Below are 21,602 nucleotides of genomic sequence, written 5' to 3' on the forward strand. Positions count from 1 at the left end.
TATATATATATATATATATGTTGCTGAAATTTGACATCAATTACGTACGTACAATTGAAAAAGACATGAGCAAGCTGCAATTCATGCTTAGAGGAATCTAATTAGGTAATATGATGGTCAGAGCATGTAAGGTTATAAAAAGGTTAGCATGAGGAGGCCAGCCATGCAGGCACAATATTACAAATAGAAATGACATGCAGTAGTACTACTGCATGGCCGTGTGTCTCCTCCATCCGCAACGTCCATTATCTAATTTCTAGGTTTGGAACGAGATCAAGTTGTAAATGTCCTGCATTAATAATGCATGGATCACCTCTAGACAAAGAAATTAAGTAGGACAACGAGCAATGACACAAAATGCATGCAGGCGTCGTATATATATTTCTCTAAAATAATGTAAATTTACTGTACGACTCATGTTTTATATAAAAGATCGATTCATACTCTCCATGCAGTCTCTACGTACGTACAAGATCAACCATTAATATTGCAAAACTGGAATTTTTTTCCACAACTTTTAAGAGGGATATTATTGTATATGAGTTTTGCCATATACAAGCACAGTCGCGCATTAATCTGTATATCAATACTGATTTATTCATGCTTAAAATTTAAATTAATATTATTTTTAATAAAATTTACTTTTTGATCAATCACATCACATTGATACATAGATTAATATATAATTATACTTGTAACTATATTTTTCCTTATATATTCTTGTATTGGTCCAAGCATATATGTTGGATTACGTTCGGGGGGATCATAAGACCATTTGTCGTGGTTGAAAAATTAAATATTCTTATGATCGCTGGGTGTGTCCTATAGGCTAAAGCTCACTCTTTAATTTTTTTTTCTTTTTTACATATTTTAAACATATTTAAAATATTAATAATAATAAATTAAGATACATGAACTGTCGAAATGACACTATAAAAAAAATAATTTTTTGTGTCACCTAAATTAAATATAAATAATATAACATAATTACAAAAAAAACTTTATCAATCATTTTATATTTTTTACATTTAATTTAAATGTTATAAAAAGTTATTTTTCTTGTAATATGAATGGGATAAATTTACTGTATACACTGACATTTTCCTTTTGTAATATATTATTTTATGTAAAGTTTGGACATGTAAAGCTGTTTGAATTTGTGATGTGATGTTTACTTAATTCGGACCCAAATGAAAGTGGTGAAATGACAGTTTCTGTTTTTTGTTGTCAAACAATATATTTACTATAAATAAAAAGAAAAATAAGTTACTATCAACAACATTAAAGTTGATTTTCGAGCGAAAATTTTTTAATTTCAATTTCAAATCATGATTTTAAATTAAAATTTTTAAAAATTTAGAATTTTATATGATTTTCGTATAAATCCAAATCCCAATCGGAATCCAAAATTTTATATAATATATATAATATATATGATCCAAATAGAAGATTTAGGCTATAAATACCCAAATCCAAATCCTCGATCGGCCTGCCTGCATATTGCTTGAGTTTATGATTTTTATGATCCCATCCATTATTTGGATATGATAATTAATGTATTATAAAAAGGTCATGGTGATCATGAGAGATTCCAAACAACTCACAAAAAGTAGTTGTAGTACTAGTTAAAGAACACATCATGTTCTAGTGTCTTTGTAGTGCATAAGACTGGTTGTTAAGACCGCATTGGTCATTGAATAAGTTAACTGTAATAAAGTTGTAAGAGTGATTACAATCCCAACTAATTTTTTAGATTGAAAATATATATATATTTACAAACTTTATTTTTTATATACCCGACAAATCGTTGATGTAGAAGCCTTCTACATTAGCTATTTTACATAAAAATAAATAAAAAATTAATAAGTCCCCCATTAAATGATGCGTTGACACACCGACTTGCATGTAATAAAAATCTTATAAATTATATATTAACATAAGATTTATATAACTGTTGGGAAATCCATACTTGATTAGCATAATATTTCTGAAGATTTTGCAAATAAGGGGCTTAAGTATTTGTTTGGACATTAGAATATTTCAGAATTATGTGAATAGTAAGGATTTGTTTGGACATTAAAAATATTTCATAATTTTTTAATAGTAATGAAATAATTAGTAAATAATAATGAAATTATTTGAGTTAGATCAATATTTTATTAGATTTTAAAAAATGAGTAAGAAAAAGTTGAATTGTTTAAGTATTATATTTATTTTGAAATTTGAAAAAACTGTCTTGTTTTTTGTTTTTTGTGTTTTGGTTGGAAGTTTTAAAAAATTATATTGTATTTTGTGTTTAAATAATGATTAGGTAATGATTAAATAAAAAAATTAAATATTTAATGTGACGCCCCCAAAATCCTCACGCCCGAACACGGGAAAATTAAGACGTCCGGATGGTGACAACCCGGGTCACCATCCCATCGACGGGTGCCGAGTGTGTGCAAGGCAACAGATGTGTACAGAGAAACACGCAGCGGATAACGAAAGTCATAACTAAGTACCAGAATTTTTTCTTAACTTAATACAAGCTGTTTAAAACATACATAGATAAAATATTACAAAACACAAATACAGTTTTAACAAATAAAAAGATAGCATCAGCAACCCGGCGGAGCCGCATCCTCGGGCTCAGCCTCCTCCTCTTCGTCCTCTAACTCTGCACCAAAAGCTACGGAACCACGAATGGTACCGCAGGTAAGTAAAACCCAAACACTACCAGATAAAAACACATAAAACTCAAACAATATGCATGAACCATGCCCAATGCCCAAAGCCCAAAAACACCAGTTTTCCACACACGCCAAAAAACCCCTTTGGCCCAAAAACACATCCTTTCCGAAAAACACGCCAAAAGTCACATTTGGCCACCAAAAGTCCATTTGGCCCAATATCTCGCCAGAAGTCCATCCGGCCCAATATTTCGCCAGAAGTCCATCTGGCCCACGCCAAAAGTCCCATTTTGCCTCATAAACCATTATCCAATTTTAACCGTATGCATCATGACCTCCCCTAGGGGTCATCCGCACACTCTGGCTCCAGTGTCACACCGTAAAGTACCACCACGCATGTGACACCTAACGAGCGATGCCCAGTTCCGCGCCCCGCGCGTGCGTAGCCAAGCATCCTCTAACCCTCGCCAGCGAAGGGCCACGGAGTCGGTGAGTAGGGCGATGCCCGGTTCCGCGCCCGGCGCGTTCGTAGCCAAGCATCCCCTAGCCCCGCTCCCGTCATCTCTCTCGACAACTCAGGGGACATCACTCAGTTTATTCCGCTCCCGAGTGACCAGAGGAGCTCCACCGAGATAATAACCCATCCCGGCTTGGGCTCGTGATACACACGTACCCATAAAACCACTCACGCCAATACACAGGCTTTTCACCAATTCCACAAACACACGTGCATGCACCATGTAATGCCATAACAATGCATAATAAAATAATCAAACAACATAAAACAAATAAACAGACAACTCCGTCCTCCATCCATCCGACCCCCGAAACTACTCGGACTCAGTCCGGAATCAACAACCAACAACAGTAAATAATTGAATGAGCAATATATATTAAAATCTGAAAATAGGGTTTGGAAAATACTTACAGCGCTATACGACAATTTTAGAAAACAAGCGGCGTTGCAAACGGCGGAAAAACAGCAACGTCACAATGAAAATTCACTGTGGCCGTGGGTTCAAAAAAACCCACTTTTGAACGGGGACAAACTAGGACACGAGATTGATAGGGAATGGTCTAGGGATGGTTGTGAAGCTATTGGAAGTGATGAACGGCCGTGGGTGGCGGCGGAATGGCCGGAAATGGCCGGATTACCCAAAACGGAAACTAAGCTCGTAGGAGCTGTTCCGGTGGTCGTTGGAGGCCGGAAATGGGTGGGTTAGGACGGCAAGGAGTCGGTGATGAAGTGGTGAAGAAATGGTGGCCGGAGGTGGAGCGACGGCGGCGGATCGGAGCAAAATCCGTGTGCCCTTCTTGGTGCTTTTCCGGCCAAACGGTCGGCCGGTTGGGGGTGGGTTTTGGAGGGGTGGTGCACCGGAGGGAGAGGAAGAGAATGGGACCGGTGGGAGGCCGAACGGTGGCCGGACGGCGGCGATAGGGTAGAGAGAAGGTGACGCCGGCGTGAGGGAGAGGGAGGAGAGAGAGAGAGCACGGGGGGGGGTTCGGTCGAGCGGGAGAAGAAAGAAAGAAAGAAAAAGAAGAAAAAGAAGAAAAAGAAAAAGAAAGGAAAAAGAAAAGAAGGGAAAAAGAAAAAGGAAAAAGAGAAAAAAGGAAAAAGATGTGAAAAGAGATGAGGTCCAGTCCTCACTCCGGGAAAACGAAACAAACCGCCAAAAAGATTAAAACCACAAAACAACTAAAAGAAATAAAACACCACCTCAAATAAATTAAATTAAATTAAAACCCAATTTTTAAAACGCAAATAAATTAAAATAAAATAACTGATATATTAATTAAAATAAAAACAATTATTTCCGCGAAAATACACTCAAAAGCGGGTCATCACATCCTCCCCTCCTTAAAAACAATTTCGTCCTCGAAATTGCAAATCAACCACCAACTTAAAGCAAGCCACATAAACGCTCATAATCCAACTGAGATCAAGATTAAAATACATACCTTCATCATTCGAACAGATACGGGTACTGCTCCCTCATGTCCGCTGCTCGCTCCCAAGAGAAGTCTTGAACTAACGGATCTCCCCAAGCCACTTTAACTAAAGGTATCGTCTTGGACCTCAACTGTTGCTCCTTCCAATCCAAAATCTGCGACGGAACAACTTCGTAAGTGAGATCCGGTTGCAACTGAATACCTGCTGGGTCGATGAAGCGAGGCTCTTGCTGTCCAAAGCTCTTCTTCAGGGATGATACGTGGAAGACATCATGAACATCCCCAAAATAATCTGGCAAAGCAACCCTATAGGCGACGGACCCTACTCTCTCCAGAATCTGAAAAGGGCCGACGTACCTCGGATCTAGTTTTCTTTTCTTACCAAAACGCTTAACACCTCTCATGGGAGAGACTTTAAGATAAACCCAATCACCAACTTCAAATGACAACTCTCTCCTCCGGGTGTCAGCATAGCTTTTCTGGCGACTCTGAGCTGCCGCCATTTTATCTCTAATGATCCGGACTTGGCTTTGCATTTCTTGAATTATTTCGGGTCCAATTACCCTACTCTTCCCAACTTCATCCCAACATAAGGGCGACCTACACTTTCTCTCATAAAGAGCTTCATATGGAGCCATCTGAATGGTCGCATGGTAGCTGTTATTGTAGGCAAACTCAATGAGCGGCAAATGATTTTCCCAACTCCCTTGGAATTCCAGGACACATGCTCGCAGCATGTCTTCCAGGGTCTGTATGGTGCGCTCTGACTGGCCGTCTGTCTGCGGGTGATAAGCAGTACTGAACTTCAACTTAGTACCCAAAGCTGCCTGCAAACTCTTCCAAAACTGCGATGTGAACCTCGGGTCTCGATCCGACACTATACTCTTTGGTATGCCATGTAGCCGCACTATCTCTTTGACATACAAACGAGTCAACTTACCCAAAGAGTCGGTGTTGTTAACAGGCAGAAAATGAGCACTCTTCGTTAACCGGTCCACAATCACCCAAACAGAATTCTTCCCACTAGGTGTTCTCGGCAAACCCACTACGAAGTCCATCGTGATGTCATCCCATTTCCACTCAGGAATTGGGAGGGGTTGGAGCATACCTGCAGGTCTCTGATGCTCGGCCTTTACCTGACGGCACGTGTGGCATTTCTCCACATATAAGGCAACGTCATTCTTCATTCCATCCCACTAGTAATTTTTCTTCAAGTCTCGATACATCTTGGTACTGCCGGGATGAACTGCATACGGGGCCGCATGAGCTTCCGCCATGATCCGTTCTTTGAAATCTGAGTCCTTTGGGACCACTCTGCGATCTCGGAACCGAAGTATCCCATCACTATCCATGCTATAGTGCAACGGCCCTCGAGATTTTCGGACTCTTTTCCTGATGTTCAGCAGCTTCGGATCCTTTCTTTGGAGAGCTTTCAATTCTTCGAAATCAGTTACCCGAATATCAAGAACTGAAGACAAAATCTCCACTTGCTGCGAACTCTCTATAAGGAGCCTTCTCATCCCATAAAGTAACGAATCCATTTCTGACGGTTCGGCTTCATCCTCCAAATGAGACTTCCGGCTCAAAGCATCAGCAACTATATTAGCCTTCCCCGGGTGGTACTTGATCTCACACTGATAGTCACTGATTAGCTCCAGCCAACGCCTCTGCCTCATATTCAGATTTTTCTGGGAAAACAAATGCTTCAAGCTCTTATGATTAGTAAATACCTCACAAGCTTCCCCATACAAGAAATGCCGCCAGATCTTGAGTGCAAAAACAATCGCAGCCAATTCTAGATCATGCGTCGGATAATTCTTCTCATGGTCCTTAAGCTGACGAGATGCATAGGCTACAACCCGTCCTTCCTGCATAAGGACACAACCCAAACCGAACTTAGACGCATCACTGAAGACTACGAATGGCTTATGCGGTTCTGGGAGTGCTAACACTGGTGTCGTTGTCAACTTGTTCTTCAATTCCTGGAAGCTTCTCTCACATTTCTCTGACCACACAAATTCTGTATTCTTCCGAGTCAAAGCTGTGAGAGGTCCGGATAGGCGAGCAAAACCCTCTACAAACCTTCGGTAGTAACCGGCGAGTCCCAAGAAACTCCTGATCTCGCGTACTGTAGTTGGGCGTGGCCATGACAAAATGGCTTCTACCTTACTAGGATCAACTGCCACTCCGCCCCGGGAAATTACATGCCCAAGAAATTTAACTTCTTCCAACCAGAACTCACACTTGCTGAGCTTGGCGTATAGCTGGTGTTCTCTCAATCTCTCTAGTACCAGGCTAAGATGATACACATGCTCTTCAACATCTCGGGAATAAATCAGTATATCATCGATAAATACTACCACAAAGGAATCCAGGTAAGGTTGAAACACCCTATTCATCAAATCCATGAACGCTGCAGGGGCATTAGCTAACCCAAACGGCATCACCTTAAATTCATAATGCCCATACCTCGACCTGAAAGCAGTTTTAGGCACATCTTGGTCTTTGATTCTCAGCTGGTAGTATCCCGACCTCAGATCAATCTTAGAGAACACGGCTGCTCCTTGAAGTTGGTCAAACAAATCATCAATCCGCGGGAGAGGGTATTTATTTTTGATGGTCACCTTGTTCAATTCCCGATAGTCAATGCACATACGGAGGGTTCCATCTTTCTTCTTAACAAATAAAACTGGTGCACCCCACGGCGACGTACTAGGCTGAATAAATCCCTTCTCTACCAGTTCTTGCAACTGAGTCTTCAACTCTTTCAATTCAGCCGGTGCCATGCGATAAGGAGCTTTATGCACAGGAGCCGCTCCAGGTTCCAAATCTATGACAAACTCCATCTCCCGAACAGGGGGTAGTCCGGGCAAGTCATCCACAAATACATCGGGGAACTCTTCCACAACTGGAATGTCTGCCAAAGACTTCTTCTCAGACGGCGTGGACACCATCTGCACCAAGAATGCATCCGCTCCCCATGCAATCTCTCGTCTTGCCTGAATCGCCGATATAATTATCGGTTTCTCCTTTAACCTACTCCCCACAAATTCCAGACAATCACCATCTGGAAGCTGAAAGCTAATTATCCGACTTCTGCAATTAATACTCGCAGAATATCGGTATAGCCAATCCATTCCGAGGATAATATCAAAACCCAACAGCTTGAACACCACCAAATCCGCATCCAAGAATCTTCCCTCAAAATTTAACGGGCATCCCAAAGCAACCTTGGAACACCACACCATCTCGCCATCGGGTAGCGCCACTACCATAGCCTTCAGCAACGGTTCCGTGACCAAGTTACACACCCTAGCAAACGTGGAAGACACAAACGATCGTGAAGCACCGGAATCAAACAAAGTACAAGCATAAAACTCATACAAACGGACTCTTCCTGAACCAAACACACAACCCATGAAATCCAAAAAAACAACGAAGAAACCAAATGCACCAAAAATTAAATCCAACTTAAAATTAAATTTATCCATACCTGTGATTACTCCAGCATCATGGGTCGCTGGTGCCTCATCATCCACCTCTCCGGGTGTGACAGCATAAACCCGGGCTTGCACTGCTTGTCTCGGGTTGGTTCTTCCACCGTGTCTACCTCCACGGCTCCCTTGAGCTCTAACGGGGCAATCCCGAGCAATATGCCCCACTTGGCCGCACCGATAACACTGGGGTCCGCTACTCGTCCGACACTCGCCCTCATGAGCTCTATTACAAGCTCCACAAACAGACATACGTCCTCCCATGCGAACACTCGAGGATGCTTGAGATCGGGTTCCGGTCCGCTGAACAAACTTCTGAGGCGAACCCGAGCTGCTTCCTTCACCAGAAAAACTCCGCCTCTTTTGCCCTGAAGGGGAGCCCATACTCAGATTATTTTCCCGCTCTATAAGGGTGGCCACATCCACTAACTCCTGAAAAGTGGATATCCGATGGCTGACCACCATACGGCGTATGTCCTGACGTAGCCCCTCCCGGAAACGATCTGCTCGCATCTCCTCAGTGGCGACAAGATGAGGAGCAAACCGCTCAAGTTCTATGAATCTCCGGGCGTACAGCTCCACTGTCGCGCCCCCTTGGACCAGATTGGAGAACTCTCTTGCCTTTTGCTTCCTTACTGATGCGGGAAAGAAGCGGTCATTGAACTCCTTCTTGAAACGCTGCCAAGTCACTGCAGCGAAAGATCCCAGTTCAGATTCCAACAGCACCCTCTTGGTATCCCACTAATCAAAAGCAATGCCTTGCAAGAGGTAGCTGGCGTAAAGTACTTGTTGTGCCTCAGTGCACCCACACACCTCAAAAGTCTTCTCTAGATCTTTGATCCATTTTCCAGCCTGAATTGGATCCTCATTTCCCGTGAAGTGTGGAGTCCGATGCGCTAGGAAGCGCTCATAGGTGCATCTGGCTTGCACCATGCTGCTGGACCCTCCTGGATACATCCAAGGCCCTCCCTGATATGGCCAGGGACCTCCTGGTTGTGGCCAATACCCTCCTTGTTGCGGACAAGGCTCTCCTGACGGTGGATAAGGCCCTCCTGATGGTGGACAAGGCCCTCCTGATGGTGGCCAAGGACCCCCTTGTGGTGGCCAAGGTCCTTGTGGTGGCCAAGGCCCTGCCTGTTGGGACCTCGCACTCTGTTGCATAAACTCCGTCATCTGCCGAATTGCTTCGGCTATGGAGTCATCTCTGGAGGTATTTTCTTGCGGTTCCTGAGTATTTTTCCTTGGTCTCCCTGGTCTCCCCATATTCCTGTCACAACACTACTCTTGACCCTCCTTTAAGAAAACAAATAAAACCATCAAAACAAAACAGCACTACACAGCAAGAAACGAAAGAAACCGGCATGCCAAAACATAACTAAATAAATAAAAACAACAAACAAGCTCACACAAATAAAACAAATAAAACAACTATACTTAACATAATTTTCAAAACACAACTTTAAAAAACATTCTGGTACTACCTACGGGACATATGGTTTTACCCAGAGCCAAACCGCTCTGATACCACCTGTGACGCCCCCAAAATCCCCACGCCCGAACACGGGGAAATTGAGACGTCCGGATGGTGACAACCCGGGTCACCATCCCATCGACGGGTGCCGAGTGTGTGCAAGGCAACAGATGTGTACAGAGAAATACGCAGCGGATAACGAAAGTCATAACTAAGTACCAGAATTTTTTCTTAACTTAATACAAGCTGTTTAAAACATACATAGATAAAATATTACAAAACACAAATACAGTTTTAACAAATAAAAAGATAGCATCAGCAACCCGGCGGAGCCGCATCCTCGGGCTCAGCCTCCTCCTCTTCGTCCTCTAACTCTGCACCAAAAGCTACGGAACCACGAATGGTACCGCAGGTAAGTAAAACCCAAACACTACCAGATAAAAACACATAAAACTCAAACAATATGCATGAACCATGCCCAATGCCCAAAGCCCAAAAACACCAGTTTTCCACACACGCCAAGAAACCCATTTGGCCCAAAAACACATCCTTTCCGAAAAACACGCCAAAAGTCACATTTGGCCGCCAAAAGTCCATTTGGCCCAATATCTCACCAGAAATCCATCCGGCCCAATATCTCGCCAGAAGTCCATCTGGCCCACGCCAAAAGTCCCATTTGACCTCATAAACCATTATCCAATTTTAACCGTATGCACCATGACCTCCCCTAGGAGTCATCCGCACACCCTGGCTCCAGTGTCACACCGTAGAGTACCACCACGCATGTGACACCTAACGAGCGATGCCCAGTTCCGTGCCCCGCGCGTGCGTAGCCAAGCATCCTCTAACCCTCGTCAGCGAAGGGCCACGGAGTCGGTGAGTAGGGCGATGCCCGGTTCCGCGCCCGGCGCGTTCGTAGCCAAGCATCCCCTAGCCCCGCTCCCGTCATCTCTCTCGACAACTCAGGGGACATCACTCAGTTTATTCCGCTCCCGAGTGACCAGAGGAGCTCCACCGAGATAATAACCCATCCCGGCTTGGGCTCGTGATACACACGCACCCATAAAACCACTCACGCCAATACACAGGCTTTTCACCAATTCCACAAACACACGTGCATGCACCATGTAATGCCATAACAATGCATAATAAAATAATCAAACAACATAAAACAAATAAACAGACAACTCCGTCCTCCATCCATCCGACCCCCGAAACTCCTCGGACTCAGTCCGGAATCAACAACCAACAACAGTAAATAATTGAATGAACAATATATATTAAAATCTGAAAATAGGGTTTGGAAAATACTTACAGCGCTATACGGCAATTTTAGAAAACAAGCGGCATTGCAAACGGCGGAAAAACAGCAACGTCACAGTGAAAATTCACTGTGGCCGTGGGTTCAAAAAAACCCACTTTTGAACGGGGACAAACTAGGACATGAGATTGATAGGGAATGGTCTAGGGATGGTTGTGAAGCTATTGGAAGTGATGAACGGCCGTGGGTGGCGGCGGAATGTCCGGAAATGGCCGGATTACCCAAAACGGAAACTAAGCTCGTAGGAGCTGTTCCGGTGATCGTTGGAGGCCGGAAATGGGTGGGTTAGGATGGCAAGGAGTCGGTGATGAAGTGGTGAAGAAATGGTGGCCGGAGGTGGAGCGACGGCGGCGGATCGGAGCAAAATCCGTGCGCCCTTCTTGGTGCTTTTCCGGCCAAACGGCCAGCCGGTTGGGGGTGGGTTTTGGAGGGGTGGTGCACCGGAGGGAGAGGAAGAGAATGGGACCGGTGGGAGGCCGAACGGTGGCTGGACGGCGGCGGTAGGGTAGAGAGAAGGTGACGCCGGCGTGAGGGAGAGGGAGGAGAGAGAGAGAGAGAGCGGGGGGGTTCGGTCGAGCGGGAGAAGAAAGAAAGAAAGAAAAAAAAGAAAAAGAAGAAAAAGAAAAAGAAAGGAAAAAGAAAAGAAGGGAAAAAGAAAAAGGAAAAAGAGAAAAAAAGAAAAAGATGTGAAAAGAGATGAGGTCCAGTCCTCACTCCGGGAAAACGAAACAAACCGCCAAAAAGATTAAAACCACAAAACAACTAAAAGAAATAAAACACCACCTCAAATAAATTAAATTAAATTAAAACCCAATTTTTAAAACGCAAATAAATTAAAATAAAATAACTGATATATTAATTAAAATAAAAACAATTATTTCCGCGAAAATACACTCAAAAGCGGGTCATCACATTTAAAATTAAAAAATATTTTATATTTGAGTGATATTTGAAAAAATAAATTATGAAATTTTTTAAAAATATTTAAAAAAATATATCTAAAAATATTTGATTGTCAAAATAAGCCCCAATTGTAAAGGAAGAGGACGCTCCTAAAATTAATTTACAATTTGGAAAAACACAATAATGGGTTGAAAGAAAAAAAGAAATACCTGGCCTCATCCCTCCCACTCAATTCTTCCAAAAACTAAATGACAAATTTTGAATATGTAAAAATATAATTACAAGTATAATTATATATTAATCTGTATATTAATATAATGTGATTGGTTAAAAATTAAATTTTATTAAAAATAATATTAATTTAAATTTTAAATATAAATAAATTAATATTAATATATAAATTAATATTCGACTATATTTATATATATATAGCAATACTCTAAGTTTTATGAGTTTCTTTTCTACTCAATGTGACGTTTTGACCTTTCTTGTGGATTCAAAACATTTTTTTTTTTTTATTTAAAATGTATATCTGCTCCCTCACAAAAGAACCCAGGGAAACCTTGGCAGTAACTTCAAACTTGTACGATTCCGGATGATTTGTCAAACTTCTCCTGACAATAATATCTTGAATTTAAATATCTGCATTGGGAGCCTTGGAGGTTCCCTTTCAACTTGCCCATAGGACAATGTATATTAATTTCCACCAAGAAAAAACTACTCATCTTTGACTGTAATTCTTTAGAATTCAAAAATAATAATAAATTTAAATAATAATATAGAATATATAATTTTCACATATTCTTTTATAAAAATAGATAAATTTATTATCAATTTGAGAAAGAATATTATTATACTCATAAAAAAATTACATACAATAATCTTATAAGTTGATATATATGATTTTAATTAATTTGTTAGATTTATTTTATAATAAAAATAATTTTATAATTTAACAAATCACGTTGAGCAGTATTAAACACCATAAAATTGTATTTAAATATATCTATCATGTCATAAGAAGATGTGTCCTACCCAATAAAAAAAAATGGAAAAAAGTTTTAAAATTTATGATGAAAATGGGCGGTAAGGTACCTTTGTTGTCACCATTTGTCAAACTACGTATAAGTAGCCACGGCAAAATTCAAAAATCAGCAGCTGGATAGAAGTGTTAGGTCAACAAGACCTGCAGCCATGGCAGGCCAATCCTGTCTTCTCTACCATCTTCAAATTCTAAATTCAATTCACTCCTTTTCCCACCTCTCATTTGACTTGTGAATTTGCCTTGTATTTCTTTTTGAAAACTGATCCTCGGCCATGTCTTTGGATAACTTGACTGTAGCTTCTTCTCGAACGTCCGATTTGAAAGCACGACATGTTCATCAGCAGAAATAAACAAGAGAGCGGAATGAAACGTCCTGACTTTCTAGGTTTTCATAAGTTTGAATTTTACGGTCTAATTAAAAAATCTTTCATCCATACTATTCATGAATAGAAAATTCAATGAATAGTGATTGTCTTCGTTTATAACGAATTTGCCATGTTCTTTTATTATCTTTTAATGATATTTATATGAATGAATTAAAATTATAAGATGTAATAGTAAGTTGAGTTGAGATTAGTTGAAAGTTGAATAAAATATTATTAAAATATTATTTTTTAATATTATTATTATTTTAAAATTGAAAAAAATTGAATTGTTTATTATATTTTATGTGAAAATTTATAAAAATTATAATAATAAAATGAGATTAGATGAAATACTTTAATTATCCATTAACTAGTAAAATTATAAATATGTTAATTACTCTTTGTACCATGATGTTAAGTTCATCTTTTGTATGTACGTGTGTTTTTGTTAGGTAAACATTATCGGTAGGGAGTTTTTGAAAAGAGTTATAGGATATTGTTTGGTCGCCCACCTTTCGGTTGCATACGATTTGATTGAGTAATTTAATGAGTAAATGTGCAAGTACGCACATTTATAATTTAATATTTCATGCACATCATTTATAGCTGGTTCCCATCATCGCCACATAGGGAGACATTATGCCATTTGGTCAAGAAATAAAAGTTACGAATATAATATGTTATATTTTGAAAATCAAATTAGAATAACGTTTATCATTAGTTCTAAGTTGGAATAAAATTGTTACTTATTATTCATTTGTATTTTTTTTCCTGATATGATAGTAAATGATTGAAAATCTTGTATTCAATCTACCAAATACCAATCATTCGATAATGTAATAATTTGATACTATATTAGGATGTTGAACTTCTTTTTTACCTTAAAACATATTATTTTCCTTCGAATCACTCTCTGTTCAAGACATGGGAGGCACATTTTAACGAGATTAAGCTATGTTTGGATACTACTATTTATTATTATTTAATGTTTTATCATTAGTTTTCCATTATTTTTCACAGTTCATTTGACATCACTTAAAGAAAGTAAGAGCTAGGCATAAACATTTCTAGAGATAGAACCTCTCCCTTCTCTCTAGGAAATCACCCAAGCTGATAACTGCCCAAAGGGATTACTTCTCCCTTGCTTTTCCCTTCTAGCGGTTGTTTTCTAATCTTGCTTTTATTTTATCGTGTGTTTTTGTTTTTATTTTTTTCGATCAAAGTATGGAGGGATGTCATTTTAATGTTTTTTAGAGGTCGGAGTCCACCACTCCCCCCATCGCGGGATTCCTAAGCCGTTGATCTTTTTGACTACCGAATGTCTCATCAAAAGTAGCGGCGCGTGCTTTGTACAAGTGGGTCAAAGTTCGCGTGTGGCACCCTTATGCCACCACACAGGAGGGTTTGTTGCCACCACGCGTGGCATTTCTGGGGTCAGTAACTTTTGCATCTCTAGGATCAACGAACTGGCATACTCCTAGAGTGGTGCGAGAAGGATACAAGCCACTACATCCCCTTTTGTTTCAGTGTATTTCGGATTCCATTGTTTTTAAAGTTTCTGTAATTTTGTTTTGTTTTGTTGATAGTGCTAGGTAAAAATAAAAAGATATAGATTATTGGATTTGTTGTCCATAGTAAGAGATCCCTCTTCTCCTTTGGAGGATGGAGGTTAGTTTTCATGCTCATTCTTAGGAGGATAGAGGTGGTTTTCCCTCTCATTTTTTAAAAGATGGTGATTGGTTATCTCTGTTTTTACAAAGTGTTATGTTCTTAGACAACTCGGGATTGACATTTATATTTTTACAGAATCTCATAAGGTTTTGTCATTAGAGAGTTTATAGAAGTTAAGACAATATCCATCACAAAGAAATTTGTGTACAGGGAAGCTCCAAACAGATGAGTAGTTTGACTTATAATTTGGACTTTTTATTTATATTTATCGGTCACAGCTGTAACTTCAGTTTCATTAACTAAAATGAAGTTTATTTTCTATCAAAAAAATCTGAAATCACCTAAGTACCCAAACGTACTCGGATGTGTTTGGTTGGCAAGCCTATCTCAACTTATCTTAAACCAATTATTGATAGAACCCATTACTTTTTCAAACTTTTCATAAAAAAGTTAAACTTATCTCAACCTACTTCATATATTCAAATACAAATCTCAATATATTTATATTCAGACACATTTCAATAGAATTCATAAAACACTACTATTTACTGATCAACTCAAATCATTTGAAATCACTTCAACATCCAAAGATAGCTTGTTATTTTATCATTAGCTCTTTTTTAAGATCTAAAAATCATCCTTTATGTGATTTTTTTTTAAATGTATTCTCTCACATATTCAAATAATACATAACAATTTATTCATTTTTTTATACAACTTATTTGTATAGAAAAATCATACAAATGTTACGTAATAAAGTTTATATGTTAACGTGATTTAATATGGTTTATTCAATTGTAAATCTTTTTTAATTATAAAATTAAAAAATAAATAAATTGGCCAATTATCTCGATGCATGATCAATGGTTGCCAACTTATTAAAGGACAATTCAAACACCACACAAAGATAAATGCTACTTCCCATCATTATATCACACACCAACATATAATTTGTTATTTTTATTATTTTATTTAAACGTATATATTTACATATTAATATTAATATGTATATTTAAATAGGAAGATAAAATTAATAAGTAAAATATTTTCTACACAGATGGAAAGTGTTTAACGATTTGATTAGACATTAATGTAGAGAATTTGATAATTCAACCTTAACTTTGAAAAATCCACGAGTTAGATTAAACCCATCGAACAACTCTTGAAATAGCATGAACCCAACATTTTAATACTTGAAATAGGGATAATAGGGATAGAAATGATATTCTTCATTCTTAATTTTATCATCTTTAGTCACACAATTTATGTTAAATATTATAAGTAATTTTATATGTCAGTCACTTAAATATCAGTTATTAAATAGTAAATAATTTTTTAATTGTAGGACTTATTATTTAAGTTATAAGTTATAAAGTTATAAGTTATATTTTTCACCGTAATTTCAAATATCCACTTTAACTGTGATATATCAATAAGTGCAATTAAAAATAATAAAATCGAAAATGAATAAAAATATTAAAATTTAAAGCCCGGGTATATCATTATATATCTTGATTGCATTTCAAGGGACAAAAAGCACATAAATCATTAACATGACTAGACATAAAATGACATTATAATCATGTACGTCATTATCGACATTGGGGTCTCAAAACTAATTAAGATGCAGACGAAAATCAAATATATATTATATTCTAATTTCCTCAATTATTTATAAGGTATTGGCATTAATGTGAATTAATTCTTCCCAAGCTCATATATCATCATATATCAATGTCCATTACCGGACAGCTTTAAACATATGGCCCTTTCTTTAATGATTCTTTCACCACGTACTCAACCCAGTCAAAGCGTGATACGGGCCATACGGCAGATCGTCGGCCAAAATATTAGTAAAAACTATGATGGATTGAGATACTTCGATCATTGATTAAGAAAAATTCTATTAATCGATTTGACATATTATATATATATATATATATATATATATATATTTTAATAAATATGTGATATATAAACTATAAATAAAAAATATAATTAGTGTTTCCTGACCGTATATCATATACACAAAAATACATTCTATTTTAAAAATTAATAATTTATACGGTCTTAAATTATACAAATTTATCACGTTTTATTTAAAAAAAATTTGATAAATTTAGCATAAAATATTCATATGTAAATTTTTGTTTTTAGGTATTTAATGTTAATCTTTTTAGAGCGGTGCTACTCTAGCTCCCATTAAAGCTTCCACTTATGTATTTTTGAGGTTTTTTTTTTTTTTTGTATGTTTTTACATATATTTTTTTAACACATTTAAATATTTTTTTAAAAAATGAAAAAGCTCACAATATTATTAAAAAAATACTTATTTAATCATTAAATCAAAAAATCAAAACGGTAAAAATTAGCGATAAAAACCATCGGTAAGATTAGCATTTCTTTTCTTTTTAACTTTTTCGTACATCCACGAGGACGTAAGATACTAGGTACCGAAACTTTGGCATGGTTACAAATTCAGCTTTACAAACTTTCAAACGCGCTTCCATGCTGCATGCAGCAGCTGCACTTTATAAATTTATAAATAATTTTATATATTAATTAGTTAAATGAAAAATTATTAAAAATATATCATTAAATTACTAATAATATTTAAATTACATATATTTTTTTGTGAATAATAAAATGATAAGTGAGTTGGTTTTTGCAAATTCTCTGCAACAATGAAAAAAACAGAAATAGAAGGACGTTTCCAGCACTGTCACTGACAGTGCCAGCCAGGCTATACTTTTTATTTTTTATTTTTATTTTTCTCTCTGATTGATCAGCTTTATTTTTCACTCCTACCTCGACCTCGTTATTCCTAATTTCTTCTTTCTTTTTACAAAGCATCTCTCTTTTATATCCCTCTCTCGTTCTCTTCGTCTCTCTGTAGCCCACGCAGTACTCTCTGTCTCTCTCACATGGCTTTTCGTCTGAAAACCGTTTTTGGGTTTATTCGAAACCGCCAATACAGACCTCCATTCGGAACCAGCACAGGAAAGTAAAGAACAGAAACAAAATCTTAATCCCATTTGTTTTCATTGTTTGTTTTTTCGTTCAGGAATTGCCCAATGGCTGTGGTTTTTGACTCTGGGTCAGGGTCTCTGGTATTGTGGTTCATTTCGCTTCTGCTTCTCGGTGCAAAAGTTAAGTCGGAGCCGACCCAGGACAGACGAGCCCTCCTTGCTTTCATCAACCAGACCCCACACGCGAATCGTGTGCAATGGAACTCGTCCGGGTCAGCGTGCGATTGGTTCGGAGTTCTGTGTGACGCGAACCGTTCCTACGTATCTACTCTCCGGCTCCCCGGGGTCGGCCTTGTGGGACCTATTCCATCAAACACTCTTGGTCGGCTTAGTCAGCTTCGAGTGCTCAGTCTTCGGTCGAACCGTCTCTCCGGTGAGATCCCCTCCGATTTCTCCAATCTCACCCTCCTCCGCAGCCTTTACCTCCAAAACAACGAGCTATCCGGCGAGTTTCCACTCAGCTTGACTCGCTTAACTCGATTGACTCGCCTCGATCTCTCCTCCAACAACTTAACAGGTCCAATCCCATTTTCAGTCAACAACCTTACCCACCTGACTGCTCTTCTCTTACAAGACAACGGATTCTCGGGTACATTACCGAGCATCGCAGCGGGTTTGGATAAATTCAACGTCTCGAACAACGACCTCAACGGTTCCATTCCCGAAACGCTAGCGAAATTCCCAGCATCTGCATTCGCTGGAAACTCTGATCTCTGTGGGAAGCCACTGCCTCCGTGTAACCCATTCTTTCCACCGGCACCATCACCGTCGGAGATCCCAACCCCGAACCCGGTTAAGAAAAAGTCCAAGAAGCTCTCCACAATCGCTATAGTCTTAATAGCAGTTGGTTCAGCCGTTGTGGCCTTTCTTCTACTGGTATTCCTCTTGCTCTGTCTCAAGAAACGACACCGTCAGCGGACATCGAAAACTCCGAAACCGCCGGTTACGACGCGTGCGGTACCGGTGGAGGCAGGGACATCGTCGTCGAAGGACGACATCACCGGTGGGTCCACCGAGGCGGAGAGGAACAGGTTGGTTTTCCTTGAAGGTGGGATTTTTAGCTTTGACTTGGAGGACCTGTTGAGAGCCTCGGCAGAGGTCTTGGGGAAAGGAAGCGTGGGGACCTCGTACAAAGCGGTGCTGGAGGAAGGGACTACGGTGGTGGTGAAGAGGCTCAAGGATGTAGTGGTGACCAAGAGAGAGTTCGAGATGCAAATGGAGTTGCTGGGGAAGATTAAGCACGAGAATGTGGTTCCTCTCAGAGCTTATTACTATTCCAAGGATGAGAAATTGCTCGTTTCTGATTTCATGCCTGCTGGAAGCTTGTCCGCCCTTCTTCACGGTATGATCCCAAGTTTTTTCTCTGAAACATGCAATTTTTTGCATCTCTCTGTTAAATTAACGAGATTAATCTTCTGACTGATTCTGATTCTTTTTTTTTTTTTAAGAAATTTAAATGCAAATTTCCAGGGAAACTTATGCAAGAAGGTAGAAAATGACTATTTTTTGGGTGTATACGGAAATTCATCTCTTGTAAAATAATCAACATAGATTTGTGTTTAGTCGAATCTTGACCGGAGCTAAGCTCTAGCTGTGTTTGTCTTGGAAAATATTATATATATATATATAATATATGTTATGTTTCTATAACTGAAATTATATACATAAACACAAGCACATCTAGGCAGCATCGTGCGGGGGCTTCGTTATAGAAATTAATTAGAGGTTTCTGGGTCTAAAATTAGCGCAGAATCCTCACATTCAATTGTTTAATTCCTGCTACAGTACAAACATTCCAAGTGTGTTTGCTAAGCAATATGCCCTCGTGATCTGCCATGAATTGGGTGACCGACATGATTTTTGTACCCTTTTTGCTTTTTTTTTTTATTTCTGTACTTTTGCTCCTTTTCACAATATTACGCACCAACACCATTTCGATTTCTTCTATGCAATTTACCTTGGTATTTTCAACAGACATTTTTGGCACCGAAATATGTCATATGACTCATATTTATTTATTTTTATATATCCCGTCTGTTTTTTCCTGTTTGCTTGGTTGTAATGCACAAAGATCTAATAATTTGGCCATTTTCTTCTTCGATCGGCACCCCATAATTAATTTATTCAGTAATATTAGGCTTGATAATGTTGACATGAACGGATCAAATGACGTCAATATTCCGGTGATCTTCTTGCAGGGAGCAGAGGGTCTGGCCGTACGCCACTGGAGTGGGACAATCGTTTCAGAATAGCACTGGGTGCCGCAAGAGGCCTCCGCCATCTACACTTGTCGGGAAAGGTTGTCCACGGTAACATAAAGGCCTCCAACGTTCTCCTCCGACCCGACCAAGATGCGGCCGTCACGGACTACGGGATCAACAAGCTGTTCGGCACATCGACCCCGCCCAACCGCGTTGCCGGATACCGTGCGCCGGAGGTGGTGGAAACCAGGAAGTTGACATTCAAATCCGACGTGTACAGTTTCGGTGTGTTGCTGCTGGAGATACTGACGGGGAAAGCACCGAACCAGGCGTCGTTGAGCGAGGAGGGCATAGATCTTCCCAGGTGGGTCCAATCGGTGGTTAGGGAAGAATGGACGGCGGAGGTGTTCGATGCGGAGCTGGTAAGGTACCACAACGTAGAGGAAGAGATGGTGCAGTTGCTGCAAATAGCAATGGTATGCGTTTCAACGGTGCCGGATCATAGACCGGCCATGCAAGAAGTGGTGCGGAAGATGGAGGAGTTGAACAGGGGGGAGACCGACGATGGCTTACGACAGTCGTCTGATGATCCGTCCAAAGGATCAGGCGCTCATACGCCTCCTTGATGATCCGGTAAAAGGATCGGACGGTCATACGCCTACCCCAGAGTGAAGGCCCCACCTAGAGCCATCACGATTCACACGACCTTATGAATTAAAAAAATTAGGGGGCCAAAGCAGCGGCAAGAGACAACGAACGTGGTGGGTCTCATTAAAAAATACAAAAAAAAAAAAAAAAAAAAGGACAGTGATTTGGCGTTTGGGACTTTGGGGTGGCTCAACCTCAATATTTGGGTTTTTACTTTTTTATTTTTAAATTTAATTTTTTGGGAGTTTATTTTATTTTTAAAAGGAATTTAATTTGAATGATTTTTACAAGGGGGGGATGATGAATTGTTAATGAAGGTAGTTTGGGGTGATGGGGGAGTTCCATGAACAGATTGGAATTGACCATTTGATGGAATTAGTTTGGTTTCTTTTTTGTTTCTCGTGTTGTCAAGTAGTGTACATTCTCCATATGTAATTGGAGTTTATGTTTCTGATATGTTAGTTCAGCCATATGCGAATCGATTGAAGAAAACATCTAAAACATCCAACCACTTTGTTCGTCCCCCATACGACCAAAAGCCAACCAATTGACACCACCATGTGGCCAAATAATAGTTACGTGCGAGATATGAACCTTTTTTATTTTTTGAAATGATACTTCAGTATTTTATCGATGAATTTCATTTTTACAAAACTTGTCATATTCCAGCTCCTTCACAACAAAGGCTGGCATATCTTCTATCTATACTTGTTGTGCTAACAAGCCTAAAGCAGTCTTAGCTAAAGAATGTGCTACTATATTATTTTATATGTAAATTGCAGCTGCCAATCTCTATTCTGTTTAAAGAAAAATTTTACATCTTCAACCAAAG

At 39.2% G+C, this 21,602-nt stretch overlaps 1 protein-coding gene across 1 annotated transcript; it reads left to right on the top strand.

Moving 5' to 3' along the window:
* The first annotated feature begins 17,716 nt into the window (after positions 1-17,716).
* Positions 17,717-21,226, top strand: LOC122308336 (probable inactive receptor kinase At2g26730). Its single transcript, XM_043121606.1, has 2 exons — positions 17,717-19,263; positions 20,120-21,226. The coding sequence occupies exons 1-2, from the start codon at positions 17,967-17,969 to the stop codon at positions 20,746-20,748; spliced, it is 1,926 nt and encodes a 641-aa protein (XP_042977540.1). The 5' UTR covers positions 17,717-17,966; the 3' UTR covers positions 20,749-21,226.
* The last annotated feature ends 376 nt before the right edge of the window (positions 21,227-21,602 follow it).

The sequence above is a fragment of the Carya illinoinensis genome, chromosome 4 (assembly GCF_018687715.1).
Source record: "Carya illinoinensis cultivar Pawnee chromosome 4, C.illinoinensisPawnee_v1, whole genome shotgun sequence".
NCBI classification, from domain to species: Eukaryota; Viridiplantae; Streptophyta; class Magnoliopsida; order Fagales; family Juglandaceae; genus Carya; species Carya illinoinensis.